This window comes from Hipposideros armiger, unplaced genomic scaffold, assembly GCF_001890085.2.
Source record: "Hipposideros armiger isolate ML-2016 unplaced genomic scaffold, ASM189008v1 scaffold_236, whole genome shotgun sequence".
NCBI lineage: Eukaryota > Metazoa > Chordata > Mammalia > Chiroptera > Hipposideridae > Hipposideros > Hipposideros armiger.
Genome location: NW_017731586.1, coordinates 759580 through 780293, shown reverse-complemented (window position 1 = coordinate 780293; position 20714 = coordinate 759580). Strand labels below are relative to the sequence as shown.

Below are 20714 nucleotides of genomic sequence, written 5' to 3'. Positions count from 1 at the left end.
CCAGTGAAGCAACATCCTCCACAACTAGATTGAAGAACAAAAGGACAGCAACTTGTCTGTTCCCCTTCCCCCAATTCCCCAGCACTGTTCCTATTCCCCTAATTCCCCAATAAAAATCTTTAAAAAAAAAAAACTTAATAATAATTGGTGGTCAATACATATAAAGAAAAATTTTTGTCTTTGTGTTACAGTGCAAATAGAGATTATAAAAAGGAATACTCTAAAAGTGGTATCCTTGAATAGATTCTAATGATACATATACAATATAAAATACAAATAGAGAATTTCAAAATACTACATAATTGCAAGAGAACTAATTTAATTATAGATAAATATGTACATTGATTGCCATGTATAGGTATTAGTATTATACATGAGTTATTTTCCAAAACTCTTTTAATAGTCATTGCCTAAGACTTTTATTACATATATTCCCCATCCATAAAAATAAAGACAGGGATGGGCCAGTGAAAAATTTTTAAAAATCCAAGTACCACAGATTCATTCATACATTGTCTAGGACTGGCCCTGGGTGCAGCCATATGAAAACTTTTAACAAAATCCATCTTGCTGTTAAATCTAACAGATGAACATGTTTTGTGCATTAAAAAGAAAAAAATATCACAAATGGGAAAAGTGAGCTTGGAACACTTCTATATCACAGAGTTTCTTTGGGGAAACAATGGTCAATTGTCTCACTTTTCTTCTAGTCACATTTTTCCCCCCCTTAAATTCTTTAAAAATTCAAACACGAATATAAATGCTTTCTGTCCAGAAACTTAAACGAAATGTTTATATATTGGCCTATCATTCATTTCAGATATTTATGAGTTTGTCTATTTTTGCAACAGTTAACGACATTTTGGAAATGCCTCAACAGCAGTGTAATGTTTAACAGCAGTGTAATGGTTACCTGGGTTTGCTGAAGTCTGAGAAGTACATCTCTGCCAGCAGGTGCCACTGGATGCCCCCGTTGTTGCTGTACTGAAGGAGGACGCCCTCCTCTCTGCTGTCGGGCTTGTTGCACGCGGCACTCTCTCCGCCTATCTGGATGTAGAACTGGACAAAGTCCACCCAAGAAGTGTCCAGGTCCCAGCTCACCAGCTGCCTTTTCCCAGCCTTTCCAAAGGACAGAAACATCACAGATTCCATCATCCGGGAGCTCTCTGGCATGTTGCTGTTTCAGCTTCAAATTCATTGGAACATCCTAGCACTATGTGGTGGTGATTTTGTCCCCATTTATTGTTGAAGGGAGCAACGTATGCCATTTAATTGTCTCTGCTCTGGTTATGGTAACTAGTCTTGGATACATTCGATTAGTCTCTACATCACTGATTCCCAGACTTGGTTATGAGACCCTTGGGAACTGCTAATTAGAACAAAGAGTATTCAAAAGTCTCTTAAAATAATTTAAGTTAAAACACTTCTAATATGTGCTCTGTAAATGTCCTCCAGGCAGAATAAGGGAGAAGAAAGACCATACACTCTGAGATCAGTTGGAGCTGGGTTTGACCCTCAGCCCACTCACTATTTGTGCTGTTTAGCTGTGTGACCTTTCTGAGCTTTGATTTCCCTCAAAGGTACAATATGGGTCATAAGACTCTCCTTATGGGGTGTTGTGACAATTAGATGAAATATAATAACACGTCGCATGTAACTTGCCTAGTACACCACATGTCTTTCTGAGAGCACATCCTCTCCAGAGATTTGCCTGGACCTCCTCCCCCATGGGAATGAAAGTGAAATAGGTTTAAGATAGAAATGTCTTCACAAAAAGAAAGAGTGCAGGAGTCTCTCAGGGTCCCCATCACTGTGTCTGTCTCTATCTTTGTCTCTTTCTCTCTCTCACTTGGAAATACAGAGGTTGGGAGGGATTATTTAAATAAGTTTTTACAACCACTAAAATTCTATCAAATCCATCAACTTGCTTCCTTTGCTTTGTGTGTCCCCTGCATGTCACAGTCTTGTTGTGAGGTGATAGATTCAAATTGAGAGGGTTTGTCATCATTTCTGTTGTGTGTAGATGGTTTCGTGCTAATGAAAAAAGGTTTGATCATGAGATTCTTCCACCCAAACAGATTCTGCTAAAGCACATCCATGGCCTGCTCCGACCTGGTCTTGGAGAGCTCCCGGGGAGTTCAATTAAAAGTCGGGAAGAAAAACTGAGATAGAATACACAGCATAGGGGAAAATACCCCTCACACTTATAATTTAAACCCTACTCTAATTCACTAAGTCAATTAAGCAAGGGTTTCAGTTATTAGAAGTCACAGGGGAAATACTTGGGACCAATTCAGGAGTACACTAAAATATCTAAAGCCAATTAAAAGATTCCTACCCCCCTCCCTGCCTCCAAAAGAAGGTTGCAATGAAATGAGAACTGGAGTTAATCCTGAAACAGAACTTATTCTTTGGAACACTCAATTTTAAGTATGTATTTGAGGAAATCTTAAAATGTGCATATTCAACATGTGATATGTACTTTTAATTTTTCTTGTTGACTTGAAATATTAAAAGTGAGAAATTCCTTAGAGATTGTTATAAACTGGCCTGGAATTTTCATGCTTCCGAATCATTACAGAAAGAATGATTTTGAGAAAAAACCCCCACAGAACCTAGCTGGTTAATTCCAACCAAGCAAACTTCTATGAAAAACTTGGCATGTGGAAATAAGCCAGAAGAATAAAAATCTAAGGTGAGGAGAATTACAAAAATCCAATTATCACAATTAGCTGGTTGGAATGATTGGTCGATTGTGAAATGCACAGAGCAGTGCTGTTTTTCCAGGAGGCTATGGTCTACAGAGGTTTTGAAAGAGAGTTTTGTGGGATTTTTGTAGATGGTGGAAAATATTATACAAATGCTTGGTTTGGCACTGAAGATGTTTTTTCCTTGAGAATAGCATGAATAATTTTCTTTTGTTCAGTGAACTTGAAATGCTGAACATTGTTTTAAAGGGAGAAAAAAAGGAAAAAGGAAATGGCTCATGGAAAACTTTTTGTCAGTGTTCACAATTTGATGTGACACGTGCTTTGCAGTTTTTCTATTATACTATGATCAATGCATTTGTGTGTGTGTGTGTGTGGGGGGGCATTACACACATGTGACGTGTGCTGGGGTCATAGGTTAAGGATCTCGCCATTCCTGGAGTGTGGAAAATACCTTCCAATATCCCCCCAACATTCTAGGTTAAAATGGCTTACTCCTCTAAGGGTTTAGACAAAAATAAAACAAAATTTGAAGGACATGCCTTCAGACTTTAGAATCTTTAAAGCAAAACCTCTAAAATACTTCATAAAACTTCACCTTTTGCCTCCCATTAAATTTTTCTTTAATCAAATGCCGCTAGAGAAATAATTCTACTGTATTTATTTGAAAATAACCATTTCTTTAGAACACTTAGTTGTTTTCAAATTTTTTGATTCATTCATTTATTCCTTTTTTCATCAAATATTATTAGTGGGTGCCAGTTTTACCAGGCATAACATCATGTGTTATGAGAACATAGTTGAAAGGAGACTTCACGGGTACGTGCAGTGACAGTAATGACAACTTAGGGCTGCAGACCAAGTTCTATTCCTTGTTGGCCCCATTTAGTCACAAGATTACTTATCATTCTCTGATCTATTCGGTCTCAAGGGTATTTATTGGTATGTAAATGCCCAGCACATGGCATACATTTCTGAGTTGTATATCTTATCTAGAGTTGGCTCAGTCAGTAGGACTCTGTATCTTGCTGGGCACTGTGAGAACAAAAATATGATCTATATCTGTACAGAACACAGATGAGAGAGGAATGGGGAAAAAAAAAAGAGGAGATCAGCGTAGTTTGCCATAGTCCCAGAAAGCTCCACAGAAGTCGCCCAATTTGAGCAGGAAGCTGCAAGGTTTACACGCGTGCAGAGGCGACGGAAGGCATAGTGGTAGGCAGTGGAGACTAACGAAAGGCAGGGAAATTGGCAGAACCTGTGATGATGAGGAGAGGTTCTTGTTAGGGGCAGAGCACTCACGTTAGGAAAAATAAAATAAATGATGTAGTCAGGATAGCAGTATTGGAGACCATCTGAACATTTGTGCAGGAAGGGTGACAGGATAACAGCATTTTTTTTTTTTTTAGATAAATTAATCTAGAATTGTAAAAGGTCTAGGGAACCCTTCCTTTGGGTTATTGCCCCTTCCCTATTTCAATCATGCTGGCTGGTGGGGGCTGCCAAACTGTGAATCTATCTCTGCCAAGGAGGGAGTACGTGACTCTGGCTATGCCAATCAGAGTACACCACTCCCTGGCCACTGTACTTGGCCAATCAGAAACCTTCCCCAGGTTTTCTGATGGAGCTGCTTAGAAAGCTCTGTGGCCACGGTTCCACTTTCATGAGAGCTGACCTAAAAACAGGGTGTGCTCTCAAGGAGAGAGCTCTGTGGGCATTTGCGTTTCAGGTTCCAGATATCTCTGAGGCCAGTATTATCTAAGCCCTTCCCATCTTTTGATTACACGAACCAAGTTTCCTCCTTTTTTGCTTAAGCTAGTTTCTCTCATTTAGAATTCGAAACAGGTCTGACTGAAACAAGAGAAAAAAGTAAAAAAAAAAAAATGATCCTCAGATATAGTGACAAAAATTCAGGGAGAATGCTGGATTGAATGGGGAAAAGAATGAATTTATTTGAAATGCTGATTTTAAGTTATGGCAGGTTATATATAGGAAAATATTCAATGATAGCAATTTGTAACTTATTCTCATAAAATGTATTTATGATGGCTAACACTTACTGAGATACTTCTATGTACTCAACACTATTCATTCCTTACCTCCATTGACTCACTTAATCTCCCCAACATCCCACTTTATAGTCAAGAAAACTGCGATTCATAAAGATGTGACTCTGCAAGGTGAACCAATTCATGAGTTTTGGAGCCCAGGTACAAACCCAGGTGGTTTGACTCCAGAGATCATCTCAAATTAAGTGTAAGAAACAGTGATATGTAACTTTACATGTATAAAATATCTACGTGTATGCGTGCATATTTACTGGAGTGTTTGCGTACATATTGGTTAAGGAGTCATAACCTTGTTTTAAAATTGATGCTTATGGGAGATACAATTTTCACATCTGTGCAACTGTATGGTGTATCCGGATCTATACAATGTATATTGGTTACTTATTGACCATTATCTCTAACAATAATGACCCAGGGACCTTTGATGTGAATGGACAGGAGATACCATTACATGGAATCCATCCCTGATTTTCCATCACTCTCTATCTTGTTTACGGGCTGATTCTCTGTTCTACACCTGCATCACAACAAAACCTGTACCTATTTTTGCATGTGCATAAATTAACTTGCTTTGGATTTTTGCCCAGATTTCCCAACGTGCCAGCCCTCTGGTACATCACCCACACCTGTGTACTTGTTATGTGATAAAGAGTGGGACATTTCCAGTTGTCCTAGAATTGGCGGTTATAATTCCTGCTGGAAAGAAGTGGCTGTTAAGCACCCCACATTCAAAAGACAGCTGCTAATAACTGGGGCTAGACACGTGCTGAGTTGGAGAATGGGAACTGCTTCCCTTCCAGTCCTTTGGAAGATGATATGAAGAGACAAACTGGGGGAGGGAGGAAGAAAGTCCTGCCTAGACCACAGCAAGGAAGATGGTCCCCCCTGCTCCCTGCCTAACCAAGCAACATGGGTTGGGGGTGTTCCAAGGACTCAGCTCTAGAGATTCTGGCTGGCACCTCAGTCCCGAGTTGGCGTCTACAGACCTGTCTGCCTAACCTGGTGCTGCCCCTGGGGCAGCTGAACACTGCAAGAAAAATGTGTATACAGAGCTTCCATTACGGATTTCATGTTTGTGCACCTCCAATTCATATGTGGAAATCCCAACCCTCAAAGGGATGGCATTAGGAGGTGGGGCCTTTGGCAGGTAATTAGGTTACGAGGGTGGAGCCCTCCTGATGGGATCAGTGCCCTTAGAAGAAGAGACACGAGAGAGCCTGTTGTTTCTCTCTTCTCTCTACCATGTGAGGACACCAACAGAAGACGGCATCTGCAAACCTGAAAGGGGGTCCTCGCCAGACACTGATCTGCTGGTGCCTTGATCTTGGTCTTCCCAGCTTTCAGAACCGTGAGAAATGAATGTTGGCTGCTTAGGCCACCCAATGGTATTTTTAGGTATGGCATTTTTGTTATAATAGCCTGAGTTGACTAAGACAGCCCCACATCATCAGATGCCACCAGCAACCACCAAAATGAACCAAAACAGGACCTGAGATGTTTGTTTACCTTGGAGAGCTTATCAGTTCCCTAGGAACAGATTTGCACCCCCACCTCCACCATTATTCCTCCAATCATATTCTTGAGATTAATGGATTGACAAATTTAATAAACACTTATAGAAGTGCTTTCTATGTGTCAGGCACTGTCCTATGTGACTTCTATTGAATCTGCATAATAACCCCAATGAGGTAGATACTCTTATTATCTCCACTGTACAGATGAGGAAGTCAAGTCACAGAGAGGTTAAGGAATTTGCTCAAAGTCACACAGCTGGAGGTGGTAGAATCAGATTGAAGAATGTAGCCTGGTTCCAGAGTTGCTGCTCTTAAACTCTAAGCTCCACCCCCTCCATCCCCACTCACACCCTCACCCACAGGCCCGCATGCTCACACACCCTCCAAAGACTGAGCTGCGAAGAGACCATGACCCTGCCCCACTCAGAGACCCCCAAGACACAAGCCTGGCTGGCCCTGGAGGAAAGGAAAGCAATCAGATTTAAATCAGGTACACGAGGGACAGGAGTTTTAAACTGGCCTGACCTGGATTTGTAGTAACCAAAACCAATCATGAAACTGTAAAAGTTTCCCAGATGTAGCTAAGGGACAGGAATGTGATGAAGCCCAGTGAATAATAAGACCATCTCATATTTGCACCTTCTGAGTTCAGGCTGCTCTATAAATCAGTCACACATTCCAATAGCCGGTGTCCTGATGATTATCCCCATATCTGAGTCACAACTTAGTCATCATGCACTCCCAGCTCTTAGTCATACCTTGCTGAAATACAGAGATGACCCAGAAGAGATGACTCCACACCCTTGCTCAGGTTTGACAATTTCTCCCCCAATAACTTCTTGCCAGTCAGACTCCCAACCATTCTGGTTCTCGAAATCCGACATAATCGTAGAAGGAAGAGCAGCTTCTGGGTGGCATTCGGTGCCTTGATATCCCTGGTCACATCTGTGAGTGGGCCAAGTACACGAGTCAGCCTCATCTGTGAATGCTGCGGCCATGTGACCTGCAACATTTCCCATGTCTCACTTTTGCTCTGGTTTTAGCGTTTACATTAGGTTTTTCTCTACAGTGTTAATCCGTGTCTGTGGTAGTAACAGCCTTCAGTTTTTCACACCGCAAAAAAAAAAAAAAAAAAAAGAATCCTTTCTTACAAGAAATAGTGCTATAACGGCAAAATTGAGGCATCAAGAATTAATAAAGAAGGATATCGGTGTGTGTGCATGTGTATGGTGGGCGGTGGGGGAGGGAGAATAGTGGAATTTTCTTGTAGCCTTAAAAAGTTACATAGAAATGTTTGCTCAGCCAACACGTAACTCTGGTCGCATTTTACAGTTCCTCTTTTTGATTAAATTACATCTCTTTTAGAGCCTTTAAGTATTCAAATGTGTTCCTATCTAATCCTCATTAGTGATAATAACCATCTCCCTTTGTATACAACCTTGACCTTCTGGCAAAGTCGGGTAGGACAGCATGTAGCAGCTGTTTGACTAGTGCTCTCAGACTGTCAGGGGAAAACAGGGAAACAATCGCAAAGTTCTTTTAACTGCCAAAGAGGACTTTGGGGTTAATTAATAAACTCTGAAATTTAAACCCAGGTTAGATTTTGAAGTTTGGAATATATGGCTTTATAATAATTTAAATGTAACACTATCTTTGACATCTAAAAGAAGAACAGAAGGAGGCTCATTTTCTTTTGGCTTTTTCCCTGTTCATCAGTCTATCTTGGAACTCTGATGACGCGTGCTGTGGTATCCCTACCAACATAAATCCCCAGAAGCAGAGGGTCAGTCACCCTTTCTGACCCTGTACCTGCACATGCCGTGGTCGCACGAGCCATGCCCGTTGCACATGTTTGGGCACTGCTGTCCAATGTAGATGCTGTCTAAAGCCCATTCGTCCTGGGCTGTGTAATAGCTCTGACTCCAACGGAAGCGGGTGGCACTGGACCTAGAAACAAGGTGCAGGAATACAAACAGTAGTTTAACCGACACGTGGTAGTATAAACAAAGAATGTCAGAGTTTAAAATCTTTCCCATCACTAACTTTCTGGAACTTGTATGTAGTTGCCAATCATTTTTCTTTAGTAATGTAATTTTTTCACTCAGTTATTACCCAATTCATCAATTCTATCATGAAAGAAACTTAAAAAGAAAACTGCTGATTTTGTATATAGTTTAATCTTAATATAATTTGAGACATTTTAAAGAAAAACAGAATATCAGGTATTTTGGTTGTTGGTGCAGAGATTTGATGCTGGAAAAAGAAAGAAAGAATATTTAAGAAAAATAGAAATATACACGAAACAGCCTCTCTTTCACAAGTGAAGTGTGAGGTGTTTAGCTTAGAGTAATACAATTTCTTACAATAAACACATCAGTAGTTACTGGAAGATTTCCAGTTAGCTCTCAATATAAAATGATAGTTTTGCTTGGGGGCATTCTTTTGGGGTTAAGGAGACCTGCTACAACGTACCATGTTACAAGTGAGAACATCTGGGTGTTAAATTTGGATTATTTCTGAAACACTAACTTACTTAGGTTTCACAGACAAGCTGATGTTAAGTGGAGATAAAAGCTGAACAATCCATTCAGTACACATATGGAAACACTTGGGACCTTGCTTCATCTAAACCAGATATGGGGTCTACAGAAGAAGATATTTTCAGAGCAATAGCAAGAAGGTTTCCATTTACTGACGATAACAAAAAATTCTTTAAAAATCACATCATATTTTTCACCTGTAGGAATTTTCTAGATGTGATTCACTTCTAGAAATTTTCTCTAGGATCCATTATTTTATTTTTGGTCAAAGTGTGAAACAAAAGAAAACAAAAAGGATTTGTAGAGTTAATGTGTATACTCAGTTCTATTGGTTAAACCTTCCCAAGCACACTGTTACAGATACACTTGATCTTAATGGCTCTGAATGATCCATTTAAGTCCACTGCATCAATTATCCACATGTTAAACACTCCCTAAGTACATCACAGACAGTTAAAACCCAGACTAAGCCCTTATTGTTTATTTTTCCAATGATCTGTGGCTAATAGGTTGCATTTTCATTCCCAGTAGGATAATTCCATATTCACTGAGGTGCGTCCAGCAGACACAGGTTGCTGTATATTAGAGCTCATCGTGTTACATACAAGGGGACAGACAGATGTACCTCCTTGATGGGAATCGTTTATATTTGTATCCTAATGGCCATCACAGTTTTCACAGTGCCATTAAGAACAGCTATTAGAAAAGCCTCTTATAAAAGCAGGTACATTGTCTTGGAGCATGGCGCCCTATAGAAAACAAGTAAATTCAGACTCATGCACCAGTGTCACGACAAAGAGAGATGACTATATTCTTTTAAGATTGATTATAATCTGAGTCAAGTCTAGGGCCACAGGTGTCTAGATTGTGACATCTTTTGGGGACAGGGACATCTTTTGTTTCAATAGTTTGCACAGAAATAGAATAAAGTAGATGTACAAAAAAACCCCACAAAACTCCAGTGAAAAAAGAGTCAATCAGTAGATGGACAGGCCAGGAAAGGGCAGCCGGTTTCTGACTTCTGTAGGTAATGGAGTGAAGAATGTTCTAGGAGTCAGGGGACCCGACCCCTAGGACTCTGGCTCTGCAATTTATCAGCTGTGTGACCTTTAGTGAGAAAATTTAAGCCTTTAGGGGCTTCTAGTTCCTCACTTCTCAAATAAAAGGATTGGGCAAACTGATTTCTACGATCCCTTCCAGCTCAAAAATTAAAGGTTGCTTTGGTGGTTTGTTGATCAAGGTGTTTATTTTCTTTATAGTCACGTGCCTACATGAAACCCATGGCATACATTATTTGGAAGTCTTGATAATTCAAACATTAAAATGGGTTAGAGGGTTTCAGAAACCTGTCCTAGATTTCCCAGTTTATTTATGCTTCTAAACAGTCACATGTAGACACATTCTAAATTCTTTTCTAAGTGAATGATCTCTTGAAAAAGATATTTCCTTAACATAAAAAAACTTAAAGTGGATCATTGCATTTAAAACTACAGTTTAATGTGCTGATGCTAATTAGTAGAAAAAGAAGCAAAAAAGGTTGAACACTGGTTTCATTTTTAGTGAGAAAAAAATTAGTCATGTGAGAAATCTCTAGCTGGTCACACGTGAGAACACAAGGTGTGATCTCACTAATTTGCAGCTGCATCACTGCTAAATATTGCCCTTACTACAATATTTAATTTGCCAATTCTCTCTCTCTCTCTCTCTCTCTCTCTCTCTCTCTCTCTCTCTCCCCGTACCTTCTTCCCCTTCCAGCACCAAGTATTCTTAGGAGAAAAATCTTGAGCATTTTGGATTGAGTATGAAAGTGGGACTACTGCTGTGTAGATCATGAAATGAAGCTGACTTGCACTTAAAATCCAAACTCTATGGATTCTCCAAAGCAACAAAACTTAACAGTCTTTTCTTTGTTTGATTTTTTTCCCCCATATAAACTTCTAGGCTGAAATAAAATAGCACTGAGTCATCTCTTGATAGTTAGGTAACCTGAGGAATCAAGGTAAACGAAGACTGACAAAATTGTATTTTCTACCTTCAGAGTTACTGTAATTACATTTACCTAATTATTCTGAAACTCATTCAGTCATTAGGTGTTGATTTGTTTATGAAGTCAGCAATTGACAGCTGTTCGGGTCTCATTAGGCCCAGTTCTTATGTAAATGTCTCTCATAAAAACAAAATTAATTTTCATTGGGTAACAAGTACTCAGTTCATATACAATAAAATTTCTCTGGGCAGATGTATACATATTAAATATTTCCACTCTAAGTGGTTCTATCTAGAATATTTTCCAAAGTTAACAGATCTTGGATAACGCAGGGACCACATGTGCTTTTATAATTTCAATTTATAGTTGAATATGCTTGAATTAAAACAGCAGAACAAAGATTTGCCAAAAGGAATACTGCTTCAAACTAAACTGCACTCCCTCAATGTTTGAGAAAAATACGCTATTTCGAAAGTTTGAAATGAATATAATAAAATTATCAAGAATACCAAAGAGAATAAAAGTACTTTATCCTTGGAGCAGAACTTTTAAGCATTATAGCTACAAAAACAATAATGACTAGTTGACATTTTTTTTGGAAATATAGCAATAATGTTTAAGTATTAGTGAGTAGAAATGTTAAAATAAATATCTTATGGCAGCGGTTCTCAACCTTTCACAGGGGTCACCTAAGACCATCGGAAAACTCATATTATCGATGGTCTTAGGAACCGAGACACCGCTCCTCTATCCATCTCCAGGCCCACATGCAGATACGCCCACATACGAGTACCCTGCGACCCCTGTGAAAGGGTCGTTTGACCCCCAAAGGGGTCACCGACCCACTGGTTGAGAAATGCTGTCTTATGGGGTTGTTTGTTTTCTTTTTAAAAAATTTTTTTACTTTCTTTACCCAGGGCTTTGGAGGAAATTTGGAAAAGCAGAATTCAATTATTTACTTCCATGCACTAAGGACAAACGGTGGGAGGAATAACCTAGTAAACCTTTTCTCTGTAAAATGAGATGCTGTGCAACGAAAAATCTCTTTAGTTCATTGAGGCAGACTGAATTAAAATTACATCTAACTTTCCAACATTTAATGAGCACCCCAAGTATGCGGCGGGCACAAAAGAGTTTAAGGATCAATATCTTTCCTCTCAAGTGTTTTAATAAATGCTGATGAGAGCTGACCTTTGCTGGCTATACTAAAACTTTCAACTCAGTGGTCTATCTTTTAAGCTAAGAAACAATAATGCAACATACAGTCTATATGTAAGACGATAAACTGCAAAGGTTTTTGGGTTTTTTTTTGATAAAGGACAATTCTCCTTGGATATAGTTTAAACTACATTAATTAAGAATAATAGTCTATGATATTTCTGAGGCTGAAAAGACATCTCTAAAATATTATATCAATATTATCTTACCATCATAATTTTGAAATTATAACCCACATATCAATGAATAAAAATCAGTATTTTTTAAATAATGAGGGTAATATACTTAACGGTAAAATAATGAAAGACAATAAACCTCAATAGCTTTGCACCAAATTTGACCAGTATTTCAATTATTTGATGTGTTTTTTTTTTAATATCTTGATTGATATGCTTGGAGTATCACTGAAATTAAAGTGTGATTATATTCCCAGTAGTAGACATAAAAAAGTAGGATGCTAGAGAAAGGGGCAACTTGTTATACAAAGCACTAACAGAACATTCAGGAAGTGACTCACAGTTGGATATAAAAAAATCTGTGGAAATCAAATTTCAAGCATTTTATTCCAACTGACATAATGATGAATCCTTAAAAATAATCAAGCAGGCATTCTTATATAATGCAATAACTCAATCTTCAGCTAAAGGAAGTATAATAATAGTTCTAGGTTGTTACCTGACCAGTTGTTTTTGTGTAAAGTCTAACTTTAATACAAAATACTCTAAGAAGGGTTATTTATATAGTAATTTTCTCTTTACTAAAGGGCTGTTGGAAGGCAGATACTACAGACAAATATAATTCCTGTCTCTTTTATGCTTTTTTCTACTACATAAATCACAGAATCTTGGCGTTCCATAACTGTGGGGGACCAAGTAATGAAACCTCTTCATTACACTCTTGAGGAATCAGGCTTGAAGAGGTTGTGAATGCTTAAAATTATGTGGCTAATTAATCATTGGTAGAAATATACTGGGAACTCGGGCTTTCTGATTTCTTGTCCAAAGCTCTTTCTTGGGTGAGCTCACCCTGTCCTAGAGCTTTAAATAGTACTCACAGTACCTAACTTTTCAGCCCAAACCTCGTTTCTGAGTTCCAGATTCATAAGTCCAGCTGGCTTCTTGATATTTCTGCTTGGATAGATAAGTATCTCAAACTTAACATCACAAAAGAAAAAAACACCTCTTCTTTTTAAAGTATTGTTGGCATAAAATATTTTATTAATTTCAGGTATACAACACAGTGATTCACATTTACACATCTTACACGATGTGATCACCACACAAAGTCCAGTAACCATCTGTCACAGTGCAAAGTTATCACACTATTATTGACTATATTCCCCTTTACCTCTTTTCACCCATAAAAACAGAACTCTTAATTTCCTGCCCCAAATCCACTCCTACTCCAATCTTTCTCATTTCAGTCAGTGGGAATACCATCCAATAATTTTCCCAGGCCCAGAATTTAGAAATAATTTTTGATTCTTCCGTTCCTACCATAGCTCCCATTAAGTCCATCAGCAAGCCCTATTTGAATTACATATATTTCACAAATGATGGCTTTTGCTATGTCTACTACAATCATACTCCAAGCCACCCAAACATCTAATGCCTGGATCCCCTTAACTGGTTTCCCTGTCTCCACTCGTGCTCCTGCTATCTATTCCTCACACAGCCTCAGAGTGATCAATCTAAAATGAAACCATGTAATATCTGGAGGGGAGGCGGGCATGTGCTTTTCTCTTTCGCATTATCAAATGTTTAACTTTCTCCCTAGTTACTGAGGCTTCTGCTTCCTGGGGGATGATGTCCATTGTTACTGAAGGAATGTGAATAGAGAAAAAATTGTATATTAATAAGTGTTTGAAATAAAAAGTGGGGTTTTTCAGCAAGAAAATAGCCCTTGCTATCCAAACTGTCTTGACACAGGAGTTTTTAGATTCTTGAATCAATCCCTTGGGTATGTCAAACCTAAGGGAACAGGCTCATTGAGTTCTCCCACAGAAAGAAAAGTTGGGGCAGAAAGGGAGGTCAGAAAAAGCTTAGGACAGTTCAAAAGCATATTTTCATTAACTCTATTTTTCAAATATCCTCAGTATAAAAGAAAGATCTGGGTCTTTTGATGACAAAAAATACGAATGCCTCTTGCCATTATGCTTAATTTTTCTTCATATTCAAGTCATGCTAACAGAGAGAGTGGAAGTTAAAGTGATAGCCATATCTAAGAATGTCGTCTCTCACCAAGTTTTCTGGGGAAGCAGCACTATGACTCTTCGCCACTGTGTGAACTCACTGGCATGGTAGATACTTGCTGATGTAAACTCTTGACAGCTCGGCATACTTGGAAGGCATTCCTAAAAGAGAGCCAGGCAAAAATTAAATGCAGCTCCTGGTTCCTCCAGGGGCAATATGTTTACTCACTCACCGCAAGTGAAAAAGACCTTAGAGGAAAACCTAGTGTCATAATCTGAACCATTTGCAATATGGATGCAATCCATGATTTTTCCTACTGTGAAGCTAAAATATTTGGGAAATAATTGAAATGAGATGCCACAGTGGAATTAAATATCTTCCAAATCTCACATGTAGAAATAGAAATGGATTAGGATCCATTTTTTTTCATCTGTTATCATAACATTGGCATTTGGTAAAATTATCCTATTCACTATGATATTTATGCATGTATTGCAATGTCAGATTACCAGTATGTATATATAAAAAAGTACATTTTATTATTTTATTCCAAGAAATTAGATCCATGTATTTGTTTTTTAAGGCAAGAAATACCATATTATTAATAAGGTGTATCTACAGGTAAAGTGACTTAGAACTAAGAAGAGATGAAGACATGCCATAGGGAAAGAAGAAAGACACGTTTATAGAGGAAGAAGGTTAGAAATAATAATATTCCAAACACTACCCTAGAGTATCCTGTCCTGAAGTTATTTCCATTTCTTTTTCGTTTCAATCACCCTTCAGTATCTGACAGTGCAGAATATGGCATCCTTAAAATTTGTTGCTGACTTTATGTCAATTGTGTTACAAATAACATTTTTCCTTTTCAACCAAACCTAGACTTTTGGAATTGTAATTCTTCGCTTCCAGTGTAAAAAGAAGGAGGCTACCCATCACAAGCATTAAAGAAAATAGACTTACCTCTTGGACAAGGTGCCAGGTAAGGCCGTGGTTGGTGGAATACTCCAGTTTCACCTGGTTGTCCATGTGTGGAGTGTATTTCTGGCCACAGCCCATCACCAGACTGAACTGAATCATGTAGGATGCACCTGTCTGCATTGATTGTGTTTCCACATAGCGCATACTTGAGGCAAGTTTAGAGTCTCCGGTAAAACTGAAAGACAGAGGTGTAAATCAGAAAATTAAAAACAGCAATGTATCGGGGGAAAAATTAAGCTCTTCATTTCATATCATATACCAAAGTAGTTTCATTTCACTTATTTAAACCTTGCAACTTCCAGAATGGATTTCAGTTAATCTAATAAATGCAGTTTAAAACAGTCTACCTATCAAAGAAGCAATGTGCATTTTTTTTAAGTTATAATAATACCTAGAGTTGTCAGATGTCCTTGAAAATAGGTAGTCACTTATATGTTGCTCATGAGTATAAACCCATTGACTCATTAAGCTCACTTCTTGGACTATACCCTAAAAAATAATCCTAAATTCAAAGACAATTTTATAAAATATGATGACTACTGTAGGTTTACTTATAATAGTAATTGGCAACCATTTCAACATCAAACTACAGGGAAAATGGAATGCTTAAGTAAACTGGTCTGCATTTCAAATACTTATGAAGGTAATTAACAAATTAACATATATATGATAAATTAAGTTTAAAAAAATCCACAAAATGATGCATAAAGACAATGCACTAGAGTATTTTCAGTGGTTGTGTTTGGTAGTGGGAAATTGCACAATTTAAAACTTTTCTTTTTTTCTCATGTTCAAAATAGTCTTTAATGCTCAGGCATTAAACACTGAAAACATTGTAAAGTATTTTTTATTGGTTGTACTTCAACTCAGTAAAATTCACATGTTTTACCTGGTCCCAATTGAGTACTGCATAATTGTAAACTGTTTGAAGACAGGTACAATTCCTTTTGTAGAGAAAATTGCTCAAGCAATTTATAACGTTATCAGAGGAGATTAAACTATGGACACATTTCCGCTGGGCTAATCTGGGTCAATGGAAACATCCCCTGGGGTTTGTCTACCATAGTACTTGATCCTGCTGTTCTGAAGCAGGCCCACTACCACTCTTAATAGTAATTCCTATTAGTCAGGGGGCTTAGCTGACACAGATAAAGGATATAATTCAATAACCCTCTGAAATTTGTGAGGCATTCACTATTTTTCTTAATTATCCTTTGCTGAATCAGTAAAATAAGGGGTAATCACGCTGCCTTGCTTCATGAAGAGATTCAGATGTTATTTAAACAGAGAACACTGTCCATATCGAGAATCATCATGGGCTTGGGTTCAAGATTACAAAATGTGAGGAGCTTTTACCCAACAATGACTAATTACTATTTAACTAACAGTTTTAAATTAAGGTTTTTGCACTTTGACAATGAATAGAGGGATAAAATGTAAGCATCCCACTCTCTGCTTTAGCTAAATGTTCAACAAAACAAAGGGAAAAGTCATATTCAATGTTGCTGGTCTTACAAATCTAATCCTTACAGCTTGTTTATTGTTACCAATAAGGATGCCCATCAGTTGCTGAGTGTGGGCCATATCCTAAGACTGTGCTAAGCACAATTCCGGCATTACCTTCCTGAGTTCCATCCTTAACAATAACTCTGTGAAAAAAGAATAATTATCTTTATTTAACAAGTGAGGCAATGGGGATAGTAAATGGTAGAGACTCACTTTTGCCCGATTCCAAAACCTCTTAACCAATACACTATCTCTTTGTCCTTCTAGTCTCTAAGATGAAGAAAAAAACACTAGTTTTGAATAATTTTCACTTATGGTTAATTTAACAAACAGTTGCCACGCAATGATACTCTGATGTTAGAGATATACAACCATGATTGCTGCTATGTGTTAAGGTATACAGGATGCAATCTAGAAAATATAAAACTCTAGAATGCGATTTTTAGCAATATTACAAAAGAAATCAACATAGAACAAAAATACTACTAAGTTGTACAAGCACAAACTATATAAATTCCAGAGTCTTTCAAGGAGGCAAAAAGTCCTGAAAACATCTCCCTTTGAGAAATAAATGCTGCTTTTAGCTTTAAGGATTAAATAGTTTTGCTAGTTCTCTTTATGAGAAAGGTAACTAGAGGCAGCCAACTATGTTTCATGTGACTAGTTTACTTTAAAGGCACAGTATTCCCTAGGCATCTGGGGAAAACCACACTGAGATGGCAGCACTTGGGCTGAGAGGTCTGCAAGCCGCACAGAGCCACTACAACCTTCTCACTTGTGTCGTGCATAGAATTTCCCCACCCCAGCATTTCTAAAATAATTTAAGATTATTTACACAATCAGCTCATTGTAAATCCCTCCCTCCTGAGATGGTTTAGTGCCCTCCAAATCCTACAAAGAAACAGAAAGAAACAGTAAATGTTGCCTGCACCTAACTTTTGCATGGTTGCTAATTAACCACAAACTTGGTTGAAGAGAGGAAGTATTCAAAGCTGAGGAGAGGCACGTGTTCTGTGAGCTATCCTGAACTTTTAAAGATGCCAAGATACCAAGAAAGATACAAGATAAAAATTATAAGAAAGGACAATTGTCTCTTAAGAGGCTAAATGAGAGCAGTAAAACAGTGACAATCAAGTTTTTACTTAGTACGAATACCTGCCGGCAGTTGTGGGCAGATATTTTGGGGTAGGTAGATCCAGCTACCATCCACCGCCTCTTTTGTCTCCATTTAACTTCTAGGGATTGGCCTAGAGGTGTCCACATCCACCCATGAGTTCTTACCAAGGGATGTAAGTGAAAGAGGCTGAGTAGATTTACTCACTCAGATTTAATATAAACCTTTCAAAAGAAAAAGATGGATTTGGCTGGCATGCCCTTTGCCTGTTGCTTTTACTGTATTCCTTCTTCCCTAGCGGGGCAGCAGCCATCTTGTGACAATAATGGAATAAGAATGCAGATGGAGGTCTCTCTAGTGACATGGCAGAGTAGAAAGATGGAGACAGCCTGGGCCCCTGACGGCCCTGTGAAGCGGCTTACCAGTCCTGGACCACATGTTCTAGGACTGCCTGTTACCAGTGACAAATAAGCCTCTTCACTTTTGTTTACGCTGTTGTCAGTCTTTCCTTGTTGTAACTTAGAGCTGAATGCATTTCTGACACTCTTCCCATGGTTCATGGTATATATGATACTTACCCCCATGTCTTAATCTGAAGCAAAATAACACGTAAAAAGTATAGACGTCTATGCCTTAAAATCTTGACCATTCATAGTACAAGTTCATTTGGCTGTTTATAATTTATTTAAGACTGGCTGAAAGCCAGTGATATTAGCTCCATTGTACCTTCTGAATAATCTGATAGAATTTTAGGGGAGAGAATTCCACAGATTGCCATCTTTTAATTTACAAAACTGCTCCTCTAATTTAATTTACAAAACTGCTGCTTTTCTAAGTCACGATATGTTTATAGAGGCAAAGAGGAAGCTGGACTTCTCTTTTACAACCATAGAAGGAAAAGAATAGTCCACATTGCATCTGGGGGAGAAATTCTGGAGACAGAATTCCCTGGGGATCAGGAGGCTCGGTTTCATTTATGTTGATTGGCAAGATAAAAAATAAAGGAACAACAACAACAAAACCCTGCATCTAATTGCAAGATTTAATGAGTGAATGGGGATAACTCTTCCCACTAGGACGAGTGCTATTTCATTTCCACCTCCAAGAAGGCTCGTGGGCTGTTACAACCCTGGTAAAATGGATGGCACCATAACAACTCGAGTCTCCATAGCCCTATACTTGGTGGGCAGCATAGCGCCTTCGCCTCCCCTCCCTTGTTTAACCTCATGTATTGCTGAGGATCTGTGTTCCTGACCAGGTGGAAGCCTCTCCGCATGGAGAGGTCATATCTCATTTATCTCTGCATCCCCTAACACACTCAGAACCGTGTGTACCTCACAGAAGCACCTAGTTTTGGTGCAGAGTATCGTGGTGTTCCAACAGCTGGATTATTTCATTTGATCTTTAAGTCACGATCAATTGGAAGCCCATCAGAGACCCTTCCCACTGGGTTATGGAGAAGGAAAGCTGAGTGGCTGAGCTGCTCGGCCCAGGGTCAAACAGTTACTAAAAAGCTAGAAACTGGGCCTTCTGATTTCTACTTGGATACCTTTTTCACTATGCCATGCCCATCAAAGGCGCTTAAAAGAACGTTAAATAAAAAGAGCGCATTAGTGAGGTGTCTCTCAGTTGGGGAGAAGGCAAGCTTTACAAAGCTCTAGATACTTAAATGCTGTAATGAACACAGACAAGGTTTTGAAGTTATCCTCACTTAAAGAAATCACTCTTTCTGCATTTCCCCAGAGCCTCTTTTCCACCTCCAGAGAAAACGTCTCTTTCATATGAAAGGCAGATACACAGCACCACAGTGAGTGGGGGAAGGAGTTCTACAGAGCTCATTTCCAGAGAAACGGGAGAGCAGCACAAAACTGTCTCTGGTTTGATAGCATTCAGAAGCTACATTCATTTGCAGAAGGACATGTAAATAAATGAAAGCCTCTCTAATATCATCCCATTTTTGGGGTTTTGTTCTTGGAATCACCAAAGAAATGTTTACTAGCATTGACAGAAAAACTTGTTGATATTGTGGAATTAAAGGTAGCATTTGAACTCATTTGTTATTTCTACAATATTTTATCTCAAAACAGAAATAATCCTATGATTTTAATGGATGACATAAATTTTATTCTTATTTTAAAAAACAACCAGTGCCAGCCAAGTAGCTCAGTTGGTTAAGAGCTCGCTCAAGAGTGTGAGCTCTGAGCAACAGTGGTTCGATGCCCTGCCCGAGCTGAGCTGCCACTGAGCTGCCGCTGAGCTGCCATAGGAGCATTCTTTTAAAGTAAAAATTTGCAACACTACTACCAAGAGATGACTGCTGCTAAGATTTTGGTGTAAATACTTTCAGAATTTTTAATGTTTACATACACAAACACACACTTACACATTCACTTTTCTTTCTTTAAAAAAATTAAAAAAAATAATTATAGCAAAGCCGTTCTATTTGCTTTTAACAACTATTTTATTGCCATCTTTCCATATGGAAAAATATGGTGAAACATTGCCATTTTTAATAAATAAAGCAATCTCCAATTATGGAAATCTTTGGAGGTTTCCATTTTTCACTGTTAAAAAACAATGCTTCTATAATATGTATCCTTGTATGTTTTGTGTGCTTGTCCAATTTTTTCCTTAGGATAAGTTCCTAGAAGCAGAATTGCTTGGTCAAAGCAAACGTTAAAAGTTAACACTTACTGCCAAGTTTCCATCCAAAAATGTTGTACCAAGTTACATTTACCAAGAACTTTTTTTTAAAGATTTTTATTGGGGAATTGGGGGGATGGGAACAGTGCTGGGGAATTGGGGGAAGGGGGACAGACAAGTTGCTGTCGTTTTGTTCTTCAGTCTAGTTGTGGAGGACGTTGCTTCACTGGCCCAAGTTGGCA

General features: G+C 38.4%; 1 protein-coding gene across 1 annotated transcript in view; it reads right to left on the bottom strand.

The window, feature by feature from the left end:
• RELN (reelin) overlaps window positions 1-20714 on the bottom strand; it is a 516011-nt gene that overhangs the window by 124769 nt on the left and 370528 nt on the right. Inside the window, exons 20-24 of the mRNA XM_019655108.1 lie at window positions 15192-15384; window positions 14277-14389; window positions 8101-8238; window positions 7050-7236; window positions 914-1119 (exon numbers count right to left, since the gene is read on the bottom strand). Of these exons, the coding sequence (XP_019510653.1) occupies window positions 914-1119; window positions 7050-7236; window positions 8101-8238; window positions 14277-14389; window positions 15192-15384 (837 nt within the window). The remainder of the gene's footprint in view (window positions 1-913; window positions 1120-7049; window positions 7237-8100; window positions 8239-14276; window positions 14390-15191; window positions 15385-20714) is intronic.